Raw genomic sequence first — 16,321 nt, 5'->3', positions numbered from 1 at the left:
ATGGTCCAGGCCGGATCGCCGAAGAGGCCCCTGACCTTTGAATTAGGACCGCTATCATGGGTCAGACTTTATATAGGAGTGGTGAAATCTAACGATCATTACTTAATATATTTTAGAATTTTGTATCCTATTAATTTTGGTGTGATAGATACTCCACCAAATTAATTAAATAAAAATTATCACTTATTTTTCAATAATTTAATAATTTAATAATTAATTTTATAAATATCGTTATTATTTTATTTAAAATTCCACACATTAAATTTTCATTCTCAATCTTGAGTGATATTTAATTTTTTATTCGATTATGAAATGTTCCCTCCCAATATTAATATTGGGAGGATATATAAAATCATTCAAACATAATGTGTGCATTAAAAAAACATTAATATTAAAAATTAAATAATAAATAGATGAAAAAATAACTGATATAAGTAAATTAAAGAAAATCAATAATTCCAGTTAGATCAAATAAGAAAATTTAGTTGTTTATATTTAATAATTCAATAATAAATTTAATTGAAAAATTATCTAAAATTATAATAAAAAATTATAAATAATAAATAAAAAAAATTTAATGTGTGAATTTTTTTTTTCTAAATCTTCCAAATTTTCATCCTCCAGTTTTTTGAGATTTTCACTCCGCGTTGGTGGTAGCCAAATTTTCATCGTTGAGTCCCTCCCAATATTAATTTCCAATTAAGAGACTAAAGTTGTGTAAAAGCATGAAAAAAAGTGAAAAATAAAGTAAACCACCCGAGTTTTTTCTATATGAATTTCGGCATTCTATTTCCGTTAAAAAAAAAATAGAGAGTACAAAGATAATCTCTCTAAATTTTTTTAAATTTATTTTCAAAATGTTTTATTCATTTATTGACTTATTTTAACGTATAAAAACACTAAATATTAAATGAAAATATTAAATAATAAAATAAAATTAAGATTTTTAAAATTAAATAAAAATTTAATAAAATTAAAAAGAATCAATAAAATTAGAGGGATGTAATTTTAAAAATAAACAAATAACTATATAAAATTTCATGACATCAAAATTGTATGAATCATTGAGCTTTGTATAATTAATTATAAATTTATCAAATAAATCTTCATATACAATAGATGAATAGATGATTGCTATTTCATCTCCTTCATTTTTTGAGTAGTTGGCTATTAAGTATAGTTAAGAAGGACGAGAGTGATCAAATTTTTTATTATTATTATTATTTGTGCTAGAGTGGAATTCCTTTTTCCATAAATTGAGGTAAGGAGCTAGCAGTCAAATCCGGAACAGTGGGTAACTTACTGGGTCTTGCAACTTCTACTAATGAATAGCATACCACTGTAGTAATAAATGAGAAGAATGAGACTCAGTCAATGATATTTCAAATTTCTATTCAAAGAGCTTAATATTAGTAATGTACTAATGGTACTGGATGCTGTTTTATATTTAGTAACTTTTTTAAAGTACATTTTATTTATGTGAATTATAGATAAAATTTTGTTTTCATTAAAAAATTAGAAATTGTTTTGATGCTGAAAACGAATCAAGAGTGTGATATGTTACTGTTGCACGTTCGTCCTTTCTCCTTCCAATTTTTTTGGGATATTGGGAAGTATTATTGATAATTAGAGAGACTGTTAAATCTGCAGGGGGTAACATGAATGCACAGTATCATTTCGGCTAAATCCCAAATTTTGGGACCAGTTGTTGTAGGTTGGTATTTGTCTGCTTTTACGAGAATATTAAAAAAAAAAAAAACGACTTTGTTCTAAGCAGCTGTTAATGTAATTAGGATATTAATTAAAAAAATAATTCATGAAATTAAAAAGAATTAATCGGCTGCTAATACCTGTATAAAGGAAAAGAATAAGCAAATATTTGATGGATTGTAGTGGAATGATAAAACAGAATGAAGGTAGTAGGAAAGAGTTGATGTAGTTTTAGAGATTAGTAAAAGAGAAAATTGTATTAAAGAAATATAAATTAAAGGGACGACGGAACATGAAAAAAAGAGGGCGATGGGAGTTATGGGCTAATGAAGGAAGAAAGCGACATAAGGAGGCAGGCAGCTACTGCTAGTGTGGGGTTATCCACATCATCATCAACAACAATTACTGTGTATATGGTAAACGGTGCGTAGAATAGCAGAGGCCCTTCCCTCTCCTTACGCATGCCTCCATTAATTACCCTTCACTGTATTATATATTTTAATCAAATTATTTTATTAAACTATATATATTACAATCTAATTAAGCTACGAGTCAGTCCTAGACTATGGGGCATGACAGTTGTTTTCATTATCATATTTCTTATGGAAAGGATGCCAACTAGTTGATGTTGACCCTTCTCCTCCATTCTTCTTTTCTATAATCATTTAATTAATTTAGTATGCTTACTTAATAAATTAATTAGTATATTTTAATAAATACGAAAATAAAAAAAATTGTCATGAAATAAAAAGGGTACAGCGAAACTTGAATTGAATGAAATTAAGGTAATTTTTACTTTATAAAATTAATTTATTTGGCATGAAGGAGGATGCCCAGAAAAGAAACGTATGCACAGTGATCACAGATCAAGAAAGGGGACAAAAGGCCAGCGCAAGAATTATTGGAACAAGATAACCGCCAACTGGGGCTTTGCTTGTTTTGTTGTTGGGTTCGTAGGGTGTGGTCCAAACCTCACACCTCTGCCCCTATACTCTACGTAACACGCTTGCCCTTGCCTTCGCCTCTTAAACATAATTATCAATTACTAATTAATATTAGATTACCAATGAGCATCTCTCAAATCCTGAATATTATTAGCATTAGCATTCATAATAATAATGACAGGCAGCAGGTCTCCCATAGGGTTTCCATAGGCTTTAGCTGCTTTTTGTTTTTTTTTTTTATTAAAAAAAAAAAATAAAAGCCATGTAAAGTGTAAAGAGATACTGGTGCTTCAGCCTTCAGATCTGTACTCCGCAGGGGTTTGATGTTAACCCATGATAATTCCTAGGAAATTCTCGGCAGCTGGTTAACCACATATATAGTGTGCATCTGACTTTGTCAAGCGGCTGCTGCCCGCTGATATAGTACTATAGCTACTGCTATATTACACATTTAACCCACCATTCAACAGGGTTAAGGTAAAAGCAGCAGTGGCTTTGTTTAATTTTTAGGTCTGCTATAATTATTGCTTTTTTGCTGTTTTAGCATTCTCTCATCACTTGGTTCATTTCATCTCAACCACCATCTTCAACTTTTTGTATTCATATCACTTTTTGCAGATTCAAACACTGTCGTTTTCATACTTTCACGTTCTATTCTCAATATATTTTCTAAAATTATAGCAATATTATCGTAATGAATAGAAAAATGCAATATTCATACTGGTTCATGCTAAAATATGTTGCTCACAATATAATTACTTTAATAAAAGATCGCAATAAACATATAAAATTATTTAAAAAAAAAACTTTAGTAGCATTTAATAAAAAAAACAAATGAACCACTGAATTCTAATATAACATGTTTTCCTCAAGTTTTTCCTTTTTCCCTTTTTTTTTTGTAAATAAAAAAAAAAAAGCTGCATTGGCAATTAGGACTTTTGCTGTATTATTTGTTGATTGTGAAATAGAAAAGTTTGCCGAAGCAAGTAGCCGTCGGTGCTCGAAAATGAATTAAAAATCTTTGGAAGATTTATAGGTAAAGAGGTTGTAACTACTTGAGATTAATTGAATTAACTAAAATAGAATTAGAAGCGGTAGTATAAGAGTATGAAGAATCTTAAGCAAAGTGAAGATTGTCATTATTCATCAATTACTACAAAACAATAAGTATAGAGGTCTGTGGAACCCCATAAATAAAGTGGAGCATCACAGGACCACTTATTTCAATTCTCTCATCCACCTACTGATAGGTGTCCATCACTCTACCCCTCCCTTCTTAATTCCCTAAATTATTTGCTCTTTTTTTTTCATTAATTTTTATTTTCTACATTTAATTTTCAATGCTATCTTTTTCTTAATCATACTTTTAAGAAATTGACAATTAGTATTATTATTTATCATAATTTAGGGGTTGGGGCATTATCTGAGTCTCATGGTTAACATGGAATTATATAAAACAAGGATATTTAAATAATGATCTGTATTAATTTAGCACGTTGTAAATTGTAGCTAAAGTAATGACCTAAATTTATGACTTATTAAACCACACGTTCCGTCTATTTCAAGGGTCTTGAAATACCAAACTAGGTAAGTGTTTTTATTTTTAATATTATTTAAAAAAAATTGAGAAATAATTATTCTTATAATTGATATCAACTATCAAAATAATTAATTAATATTATTATAATAGCAATTTGTTAAAGAAAAATAAACTCACTGGAGGGAAAGTTAGAGATGAACAAATTGCAGTTAAACTATGAGTCTACGAATTAAATGCCCCAAACACGAAGCAAGAGATGTGTGCTAGTTGCCTCTTCAACTTTTCTTAGTTGGGTCAAATTCTATTATTGAAATATTCCCTTCCATCACTGCAATTGGAATTCCACTTGCTTTTTTATATAATATATATTTAAATTAGATTGAAATTCAAATTCGATATTTTATAATTTTAGAAAATAATTTTAATAAGTTAAAGTCTAATTTTGAGCTTTTAATTACTGTCGTTTTCTCTGTAATTTAATAGCTAGTGGAAGTGACATATCCTCTAATTCTCATATATCGATAAGGTTTATAGTCTAATACTTGAAAAATATATAATTAATTAAAAATATTTAAAACATATTTATTACTTTGATATTTTTATAATTAAAATATATCAAATTTATTTGTAAATTATAATTCATTTAAGAAAATATTTTTAAAAATTTCAATTCAAATAATAATGACAGATAAAGGGAAACTAATTTCCAATGGGAAATTGAAACAAGAATAATTATTAGATTACAATGGAAGAAAAATCAAACGGGCGATGATAAATGGAGGAATCTATCTATCAATGCCATTAAGATGAGAACGAGAATATATATAAAGGCCGCCGCCAGGTCGGTCGGTTCAACTCTCAACTTTTCCCTCACTCCCAAGACCGCCATTAAAATCCAAACTATAAACCTAACTAATCAGCCTGCCCTTTCTAAACACACAACTCAACTGCTCGATTATCCTCAAGCACCCTTTCAGTAAAATACTGTATGGAGACCGAATTTGACGCTAATGATGCATTAGTCTATTAATAAATTGAATTAATTAAAGTCCAGACCGTGAACTAACAGACTTCATCCATGTAGCCTCTTGGGTATTGGGTCTTTTAAATCGTACAGAAGAAAATATATAGAGAGAGAGAAACCGAAAATGATGAAAAGTACAAGCTCACATGAGCAGAACCAGATCATTCATGGGCCCCTACGTATAATCCTTCTCTCTCAATTCTCAATTCTCAATTCTGGGTCTCTCTTTAAAAGCTGAAAAAAAAAGCAAGAAAATTTACATTACTGCTGCACTGGGAGAGAGAGAGAGAGAAGCTTCGTGGGAGGTAGCTCGGAACTTGGAAGCAAAAACCCTCACTCTGTGGGAGCTAGGTCAACAACAAGAACAATTTGCTCCATCTCTCATGTGTGCGGTGAATTATTATCCATGGCTTATCTTGTTTAGGGTTTTGGATTGCTATTTTTGGTCAAAGAAGAAGGCACCGACCTTTTGCTTGTACTGAGATGGCTCCCTTTATGCTTGTCTTGTGGCCTCACAGATCTTGAAGCAAAATTTTCCAACCAAGAAAGCACATCTTTAGCAGGTGATCCCTTTGTTTTAGCTCATTTCGCCATAATTGAAGTCTCTCTAGCTCCCAACTTTTTTCCTTCACTTTTCTTTTCCCCATCATCAATTTTTTCCTTGTGCATGGTTGGACTTTTATCTCCAAGATCTACCGTGATAAGGAGCTCAAGAATTCTAGGAGGTCATCATGAACTTTGTTGAACTACAAAGAGGGTATTGCGATAAAGAACAAGAAGGAGAAGAGGAAGAAGAGGAAGAGGAGGAAGAAGAGATTATGACGAGTAAGCTCCCTTTTTCTTCTCCCTCATCCTCATCATCATCTTCTACCAAGTACAGAAATTTTCTGCCACAACACCAGAACCTATGGCTTGGACCATCCGACTCTCAACAAGAATACAAAACCCACGAATCATCATCATCTCTGAATTTTGACAACAGACAGGAGCTTATGGCCCTGTCACTGGGAAACGACAATGGTACTGTTAATACCGGTGGAGGTACTAATGAGCCTATTGAAAGAGAGCATATGTTTGATAAAGTGGTGACCCCAAGCGATGTGGGCAAGCTAAATCGGCTCGTGATACCAAAGCAATACGCAGAGAAGTACTTTCCCCTCGATTCCACATCGAGTGAGAAGGGCCTCCTCTTGAATTTTGAAGACCGGAACGGCAAGCCCTGGCGATTTCGGTACTCTTATTGGAACAGTAGCCAGAGCTATGTGATGACCAAAGGTTGGAGCCGGTTCGTCAAGGAAAAGCAGCTTGATGCAGGCGATATCGTGTCATTTCAGCGAGGCGTTGGAGAGTCAGGGAAGCACCGGTTGTACATAGACTGGAGACGCAGGCCTAATGCACCAGATCCAACATCTTTTGCAGATTTAGAGCTGCAAAATCAGCTACACTTCCCACAGTCGGTGAGGTGGGACAGGCTTTACTCGCTGCCTCAGCCTTTGTCGTCCTTTCCACGACCATATGAACAACCTCAATTCCAGCATTTGAGTTACAGAATTCATCATCATCGGCACCAGCCTTATAATCAATATCATTATCATCAACAGGCGCAATATTACCTAAGACCAGAGGGGGCACTTCCAATTGGGGCAATGCATCAACGAGGGAATCAAGCTCCAGTGGTGATTGATTCAGTTCCAGTCGTTCCCGGTAGAGGCGTCGGAAAGCGGCTGAGGCTTTTCGGTGTAAACATGGAGTGTCCAACACAAGAAGATCAGTCTTATTCTTCTGTTACCATACCGGCACATGGCAGTACTGCAACCATGGGTTCATTCTCGCCACTTTTAGCTTCCTCATCTCTTCAGCCTCCCCAGTCAAAGGTACCCGGTAGTTCAATGACAACAATGCAAGAACCTGAGTTTTCAAAGAAAGGAAAGACTTCCTTATCTTTTGATTTGGATCTTTGATGATCACACATATATTATCAAGTGAAGAAGCTAGAGATATATATACCATTTATTTTTTAGTAGCGGTACTCCACATCTAATTTTGCCATATGGGTACTGAATATTCATAAAATTTCATCCTTTTTTTGGGGTTTCGTAATATCCCCTTCTTCATTTAAGTTGTTCTAATTATTACTGCATCATCAGGTTACCGGATATTGGGGTTTGTGGAGCGCTAGCAAAAGAGCTAGCAGTGCAATATATATATATACATGTATGTGAAGTTGCAAATATATCCCTTTCTATGCCCTTTTTTTCAGTAAACTCTGTATAATTATTACATATATAAAGAAATAATTTAATATATTTGAGCATATTTTCATCTTGTTATTGTCATTGATTTACATTTTTGTGTTTCCTTTAGTAGAGACTGGACTTGCCAATAACTGTATACATTACATTTGTTTCCTCTCCTTAGATATCAACTGTACTTTATCTCATTCTCTGTGACAGTGATCGCATGGTACATGTTAAGAGGATGAAAGGAAGTATATATATATAGATATATGGATGGAGAGAGAGAGAGAGAGAGAGAGTGCAATAGTCTCTTTCTTCTTTTCTCTCTCTTTTGTTCCTATTACCTTACTAGTATAACATTGTATCCAGCTGCTGCTTAGTTAAGAGGGAGGGATTGCAGGTGACGTGCAGAAAAGTGTGCAGCGCTGTAAAAGGTAGCTTCTGTATTCTTATTCTTACTCTTTAACTTTTATTTACTAATGATTTTAATACTTCCAATTTGTGCTTCTCAAAAAACATAACACATACAATTAGCTAGCTATTTATATCTTTCTCGATAATTCATTTTTCTCTTCGCAGCCCACTTTCTTGTCTGGATTAATTGGAGCACAACCACAAAAAGTCCTCTATCTTGAAAGACATTTCTTAAAAATCAGGTACATCCTCATTCAATACTGAATTCCACTTAAAGCTTTATGAAAGTCTTATGTAATTAGTGCTCTTTCTCTCCTTACATGAAGGTTCGATTCAATATCTTATGGTTTAAACCTTCACATAGCCTTGCTAATACCATGCTATTTAAATTGGCTATATGCCTGCTAAATTACTAACTTTACTTTAGTGTATGTTAATGGTTTTAATTTAAATGTCTACCCTTAATTAGCTACAGTACGTAATGTGGTCTTCAAACTTTATTTAGCTATGATTACATAGTACGGTTAAATTTTCGTAGACATGTTCTTAATATAACATTGAGATCTATTTTGATTTTAAAAATAATATAATTAAGCTACGTTTGAATGATAGTTGTTGATGTATATTATTCTATTCATTCCATAATTTTTATCCACTGTATTTTTAAAAATAATTTTTTATTAACTTTTCAATTATATATATTTTAAATATTTTAAATTTTATTAAATATTAAAAAATATTTTAAATATTTATTTAGAAAAATAATAATTAATGAGAGATTATTTTAAAAATAAAATAAAATAAAATAGAATTATAATAGTTAATTTATATATTATTATAATATAAAAAATAAATAATTAATTTTGAAATAATAAAAAAAATGTAAAAATTATAAGGAAAAGTGAGTATTTGATATCCAAAATCCAAAATATTTAAATGATAGTTAAAATTGTGTTTTATACCTTCTATAAAATTTTCAATTTTACAATACGATTAAGAAAGGTTATAAATTATACTCTCTACGTTCCATAATTTTTGTTTCATTTACTTATTCACACCTATTAAAAAATAATTTTTTTATTAATTTTTTTATTATATTCGTATGAGAAAATATTAAATTTTATTAAATATTAAAAAAAACTTTAAGAAATTTCTTGAAAATAAAATAAAATAGAATTATAATAAATTATTTATATAGTAGTATAGTGTAAAAAAGAAAAATAAATTATAATTTTGAGACCATTGAAAAAGAAAAGATGAAAAAAAATTAGGGAACAAATTAAGGGAGTAGTATTTTTTTTTCCCCCTTCAGGAGAATGGCATTCTAAAGCTTTGCTGCTTTAAACAAATCAATTAGAATCTTCAAAGAAATTTTGTCTGTGGTCAAGGCCATCACGCTGAAGTTAGAATTTATCTTCTTGGATAGAACTCCTACAAGTCTTGTTTTATGGTATGTGAATGTATGCACCAAATTTCATGTTCAAGAGAATACTGGGAGCTTAAGTTAAACATAATTTAAGAAGTCCAACATTTAATTTTTGGTTTGAATTCCTATTAGTCCATAAATGCATATATATTGAGATTGGAGATATTTAATGCTTTCTAATAATATTTCATAAGCAAATTCAACTGAATTAAATGACACGAAAAGGCAATTTTGACTTAACTTCTACTATCTGATCATCAACTAAATGAAGGGTATAAACATGCATGTGACAAATAAATAAATAAATGGAAAAAGCTCTTCAACTGTAAACTTAATTATCTTTGCTTGATTATGATTTTCACATTCGTACATGCATAGTAAACTCTATATTTATTAGTGAATCTTTTGGAATATTTAGGTGAGAATTTGGTCAGAAAAAAACATTATGTTATCCCAGTGATGTTTGATTTTGTGGCTGCACAATTGATCAATTTTGGGCTACTTAGTTATTGAATCGACTGCACTATACGTTGAACCCAAGCCAAATGTTAACAGTTACTAACTCTTAAGTGGACCATTTCATTTTAGGCAACAAAAACGGCTCAAATGGGAGGCTTTGATCATGATTTCTACGGTAAGTAGCCAATCAATTCATATGAAAGTGCAAGACTTATCCATTATTTGACTTTCACTTCCCATATTTCTGTGGCTAAAATGGTGACACTATAGTGATAGCAACCAAAAATAGAAAAATAATTGACACTGATTAGCCACAAAATACACAGTTTGCCAAGTTAAATTACTGTAACATGTGAGGTTACTTTTTATTATGGATTAAAGTTTAGAAAAACTTAACACTGAACCATTATTCTAAAACCATGATTAATAGACTACTTAGTACATCCAACCTAAAACAACTATGTTTAAGTGAAAATATCTAGTAAAATAGATACATAAAAGAAAACATAAAGCTCAAGAAACTCATATACACTTGCAGCAAATACAATGAAACAAATTGAAACCAGGAACTACCCACTGAACCAAAACACAACTTCAGTGGCAAACACAACACCATATCTAGGAGTCAGCCATAGTCATCAGCTCCAAAACCATCCTAACAGGCATATAAATATTGATATTTTTTGAAGTTTTTATAATTCATATATGAAATATAAATATATCCTTTCTTTATTTATTTAAACCTATCTGATAATTTTTCCAACAGAATAAAGAAATATAAAGTACTTTGGAAACTGGAGGAATTATATATTTTTAATTAGGAGTGTGCATATTTCCGTCCATTTGCTCATGAAGGCAATGCTAATCAACAGTGTTTTGACTCGCCAAGTGAGATGTGAAATGGTAATTAACTATCTTTGACTCACAAATTGAGAATTAGGGCAGCTGAGAATACCATTGGTGCTTCTTTCAACCCCTTGTGTGAAGATATATAGATATAAACATGTATGGTAGTAATCATTACTTCAATCTAAACAATGCAAATAATTTTTGTTGTTATGCAGAATAACATTTCAAATAAGAGATTATGCATTTACTTTTCATCATTCTTATACATGCATGAAATCTTCAATTTCAGTTCATGATTCTTTTTAGCTGTGATCGATATTCATCATTACATATATATATATATATATAAAACCAGCCTTCTTGGAGTACTGGCACCCTTAAATGGCATCACATGCTGAATCGTCCCATTTTGAACATAATAATGAAAGAAGCAAATGCTACTCAAATGGCGTATGCCACAGAAAGAAGTAATCAAGGCGTTTCAAACACACTCTTTCATTTTTCTTCTATACGTTAAAAATGGAAAAAAAATAGAAGAGAAGCGAAAGTGTTTTTAAATCATAAGAACCGCAAAGCTGTGAAGTTGGCTAGATGATGAAAACCGACCACGCTCTTGAACTTCGAACACAGTCATGTTCCTTCTCTTACTTAAATTAAGTTTCAAAACTAGTTTATATTATAGAGGGGCTAACATATATACCTACTTGGATATGCTGATGCTTTTTTTTATTAATATTATTAGTTTTTTAACCTTCCTGTTTGCTTCCTTCATTTGCTCCAATTAATAAAGCCATCGATCTTACTGCAAAATTAAGGCACTGGATTCATTTATTACACACATCAACTTGTAATATAGAAATGAATCTGTGAAGGTGCATGATGAGAAGTAGCAGAAATGAAGAGGAAGAAACACCCACATCATATGCATACACACTAGGCTAGTATTCCCCTTGCTGTACCTCTACCCTACTCGTGGAGGCTTCAGGCTACAGTAACATGCATTGAGATAGAGCAAGGAATTAACTATAGAAAAAGCCTATGGTTGCTTAGCACAGTTACAAACTTGAAAGGGTAACATAGAATTATTGCAGAATTTGTCACTGATTTAGTAATTTCCTAGCTAATGCCATGATACCATCAACTTGATTAATCCCACTGTAAAACAAACTTAAATGAATAATTAATGCCAAGAAAAGGAAAACCACTAAATATCTGAATTAATATAAGATAATATAGAGGAGCAACAGGATCCAATTATTATAATAAAGATTCATTAATTTGAGTCACAAGACAAGATTCCAACGTTCAAAGTCTTGAAATTGAAGCCCTTTCGGCCTATAAAGAGAGAGAGTGTGTATGTATATAGGTTAGGTTTAATAGGCAATAATTGACGATAAGAAAGAAGCCACATGTGTAAGGTACAAAAGAAAAGAAAGTTTCTTTTTCCATTTTCTTCCTTTGCCTTTGGATCTTTTTATCTTGTTGTCTCCAAAATTTTGCAGGATGCGTGCATTGTACAACACACACACACTCTCACTAGCCAGCTAATGTTGATTTATTTATTAAAAATTATCTTGCATGGACCACGTTCTTGTATTTATCCATTCACTGTATCCTTCCAATACTTATTACTTGCTAGTGCCCGCATGCTTTCTTTCTCTGGCACTATATGGCTTCTTGTAGATGCTTTCTTTTCCATGAAAATTACCCAAGAGAGTGCAGCAGCAGCAGCCTCTGTGCTTGCTTCATTTACTCTTACCATATGGTTGTGCAGTAGGAATCAACTAATCTTCAGAACTATGATGTCTTGAGTTTAAATATTCAGCAATGATCAGAGATTTGCGACCTATCCATCGATATCTGCTCTTGCCAATTGTTCCTCCTACATTAAGAACCTACACATCAAAGTGGTGCCTTAAATTTCAATGCCACTAAAAATGGAGAAGGGAGAATTTTTCTTAAAAAGGTAAATGAGAGTGATCCGTATGGCTATGCTCCCTGTTGCTTTTTATCATGTATGCACGATAAGCAACAGCCAAATTTGGTGTAACATTAAAGGAGAGTCTGAAGACTCCGGGGGTAGTGTTACCTTTATAATATAAAAAAATTGGCAAGGCAGTGAATGGTGATGTCCCATACTCGGGACACAAGGAGAGAAGGTGGTTTCCATTTTTTCTATTTTGTTACTCGCTGGATTTTCTACCTGGTGGATCCTCTATCCATATATATACATATATACATATATTTACTCATCTATTTAAAATTGAAAATATAAAAACATGGGTCTTTTTAATTTTTTATATAAGAAATTCACTTGTTTTATAAATTCTTCGTAGTTTAATTAAGCAAAATTTTCCATATTATTAGGAATCTCTCTGAAGCGAATTCAAATCTAACAATTTATAAACAATTTTAGTGGCATAACCTAAACGGTGTTGATTTATTTTTGCACTATTACCTATCTAAATTGAAATGCAGAATTAAGTACTTAATAAGAAAAGAGAAGGAAATGGGCCAATCTGGTTCAGCCCATTTTATTTGGGCTGTATTTGGATTCAGGTAGTTTCGGCCTTATTAGGCCCATGTTAATCCTCACCGTAAGAGTTGGAAAAATAAGTGAAGGAAGCGGCTTTCTGCAGATTTACAGACAAGACATGCAGATACAATAGATGAAGTACAGATGTGTAGAGTGTGGATTTGCAATCAAAACACTATTTTGTGCAGTGCTCGCCGGAAAACATTCGGCTCACGAAATGCGTAAATTTTTTATATTATATTTTATTTTCTCTAGCTCAATGTTAAATTAACTGCAAAAGAAAAGCTCTTTTTCCCCCCCTAAATAATGAAGAGTACTTCAACGCTGCCGCAAGCGAGTATGCAGAATGTGAACTCATGGTATATTTCATACACTTTTCATTGTTCTTTTCTGTAATTTCTCTCTCTCTGTGCCTTGGCTCAGCGAAAGCTTATATATATATTGGGGGAATTTTATAGATTATTCTGATTTATTTCATTCTGCACAAGCAAAAGCGTATAGACATCTTCTCTGTAATGAGCTTAATCTAGTAACTGTGAAATTAGAGGTACAGCCAGCTTACTTTGATTTTAAAGTCTCTTACAGTTGGATTTCAATAGGGGCATTGTTTCTTTCCCTATCTGTATCTCCAGCGAATGGATGCCTTGTTCAATACAAGTTCGTATTTCTTCATTATTTTTTATATACTGTTGGTCGATTTGCAACCTTCATATCTTGATTGGGACACTCAATTGTTTTGTATTTGCAACAATGATTTTACTGAACTCAGTTTGATTCTCCAGGTAAATATTTGCTTTACTTGCAAGGTTCTTTTTCACCATCTTCATGGATGCATGTTGCTTGCAATATGTTGAGTATAGATCACTAGTAAAAAATTTCCATGCATTCTACAGGTTATCCTTGAGTATAAGAGTACCAAGAACCCCTTTAGTAAAAGTATTTTATGTGACCAACGAATAAATTAGGATGGTGGAGCTGTAAGGAGCTTTGATGGAACTATAACTACTTATAGAAAGACATTGATATATCATTAGTTTGGATTCACTTGAAAATGGAATCTTGAGATCAGTTATTGGAATGAATAAGAAAATAGAAGTTCATGTTGGAAACCTCTCATAACATGGAATTTGGAGGTATCACTATGAGGGATTCTGTGAGGGTATGTCTTCTTTTGAGAAGATCAATTCTTGAATATATTTCTCTGAGTGTGAGATTCTACCAATCCTTATTTGATGTTGTGAAAGATGGAGTGTTCATTGGTAAATTTGCCAAACTACTTGAAAATTCATAGTTCCACTGTCGCATTATGGTCTTATAATGCTTTTGATGCCTCATAAGCCTATCTGTGCGGCTGTTCTTGGGACTATAGTTGAGTTTACCTATGAACATGGGGCTTTAACTCACAGAAGAGAAATAGAATCATACACTTTGCTTCTAGTCTAAAATGGCTATTGGCTAAACAGTTGTTAGTGGTGGTACTTGGAATGTTGTTAAAGCTAGATTATGTTAGACTACTTCCTTCTATAATTGGAATATTGTTTTGTTGGTTGAAATTGGCAAAGGTTTCTATTTTTTTCTAAACCCCTATTTTTTACTTGGATGGATGTCCCCAATTATTGAGGTATTTAACTCAGAAGTCCTTTAACATGTCGTTGCATGTTACCAAGATCACTATGATGCTTGTAATCTTGTTTCAACTTACAAGACTCAGAGCAAGCGGATAGTGGATAATCCTTTTAACATGTGGTATTTCCTTCCTGTGGTAACTTCAGTATGAAAAATCTGAAGAAAACTCTACTAGTTGTTGAATTGCTGGATAATTGCACGTTGAGAAACTGTTGATTCATCCTGTTCTGATGACATGAAAAAATGTAAATTATTTTATTATTTTTTGGGGGGCTTTGAATTATTGTTATTATTGTTGGGGCTATCTGATGCATGTGTGTATTATATAATAGAAACTTGCAGGGTGTGAAAGAGGTTGTGAGATTAGCAGCTGAAATGAAGTGGTTTGGGGAGTTAATGAGTTTTGTCAAACCTTTTGTTGAACTTTCTTTTTCCTGTGTGAAACAGTAATTACTGATTCGGATCTGAGCAAATGCATTGAGGCCTGCTTCTGTGTATGCGCCTTGAAGTTGCTTGCCAATCAGGTGCCCCTGGCCCTGCACTAATTGAATCATTAAGACACTGAAACATCTGTGATATTTTATGTTGTTGTCTCATTCACACAAGTATTGATTTTGTTCAAGTTAAATTCTATTCTATTTTATTTTTATTTCCTGCTTAGTATGCTGAATTGCTTAATTTTTCTCCTTCAAAAAAAAAAATTGTTGTTACTGTTGAACAGCTCCATTGGAGGGAAACTATTCTGTTGTTTCTATTAGATGATCTGTTGGGTTTAGATGGTATGGTAAGTCTTTCTTTTATTGAACATCAAATTTATGGAAGCAGAGGATGAAGTAGTGGTCATTTCTTGAATGGACTGTCGTGCAAGTCAAAAAGATGCAAATTTCATCTGTTTTGGTTTAGCTTAGCCTTGTTGGGTCCAATTGCTTAAATTTAGATTGACTCTCCACTTTCCCAATCCTCTAACTCTGGAAAAAAAAAATCAATTAAACATATTTGATGCCTGGTTTTCATAATCATTTTTGAACAGTCCGGTGCTCAAACTGATCCAAATAAATTTTGGATCCACTTTTCACTCGACTCAAAATAGTTCATTCAAATTATTTAGTAATTTCATGCTGACTATTATATATAATTTTGATTTTTCATACTTTGCCAGTGTGGAATGTTGAGCGTTCCACAAGCAGTTGAATATCACAAATAACTTGAGTTAACCATTTTGGACCAAGTGGAAAGTGAGTCAAAAAGTTATTTGGATAAGTTTGGACCGAATTGTTTCAATTGGTATTTATGCCATTTTAGGTCAGTTTGGACCGAACTATGAGAAAAGGGCTATTCGTGTGAAATGAGGTAGAGCCGTCTGAGATATTAACGAACCACAATACTCAAGGGTTCGATCTTGACTTAACAATTGTATTTGATACGAGAACGTCGCAAATTTAGTAGGGGAGAATGTGACATTCAGCCGCTCGTGAGACGTTTCACATTCCATATTAATAATTAGCACGAAATTATTAAATAATTTAGGTTAACTATTTTGGATCAACTGAAAAGTG

General features: G+C 32.3%; 1 protein-coding gene across 9 annotated transcripts; it reads left to right on the top strand.

Annotated features, from left to right (window-relative positions):
- The first annotated feature begins 5,261 nt into the window (after positions 1 to 5,261).
- LOC110613944 (B3 domain-containing transcription factor NGA1) lies at positions 5,262 to 15,428 on the top strand. Of its 9 annotated transcripts, none has more exons than XM_043948656.1 (6): positions 5,262 to 5,610; positions 5,737 to 5,781; positions 5,909 to 7,432; positions 7,825 to 7,889; positions 8,035 to 8,111; positions 9,884 to 15,428. In XM_043948656.1, exon 3 carries the CDS (start codon positions 5,950 to 5,952, stop codon positions 7,177 to 7,179), a length of 1,230 nt encoding a protein of 409 aa, XP_043804591.1. In that variant the 5' UTR covers positions 5,262 to 5,610; positions 5,737 to 5,781; positions 5,909 to 5,949; the 3' UTR covers positions 7,180 to 7,432; positions 7,825 to 7,889; positions 8,035 to 8,111; positions 9,884 to 15,428. The 9 variants fall into 9 exon arrangements, with proteins under 9 accessions (XP_043804591.1, XP_043804582.1, XP_043804590.1 ...); XM_043948647.1 differs by having other exon boundaries at positions 5,262 to 7,432; positions 9,884 to 13,498; positions 14,912 to 15,010; positions 15,098 to 15,428; XM_043948655.1 differs by having other exon boundaries at positions 5,737 to 7,432.
- Positions 15,429 to 16,321: the final 893 nt, after the last annotated feature.

This window comes from Manihot esculenta, chromosome 1 (assembly GCF_001659605.2).
Source record: "Manihot esculenta cultivar AM560-2 chromosome 1, M.esculenta_v8, whole genome shotgun sequence".
NCBI lineage: Eukaryota > Viridiplantae > Streptophyta > Magnoliopsida > Malpighiales > Euphorbiaceae > Manihot > Manihot esculenta.
This window is presented reverse-complemented; position numbering and strand designations above follow the sequence as displayed.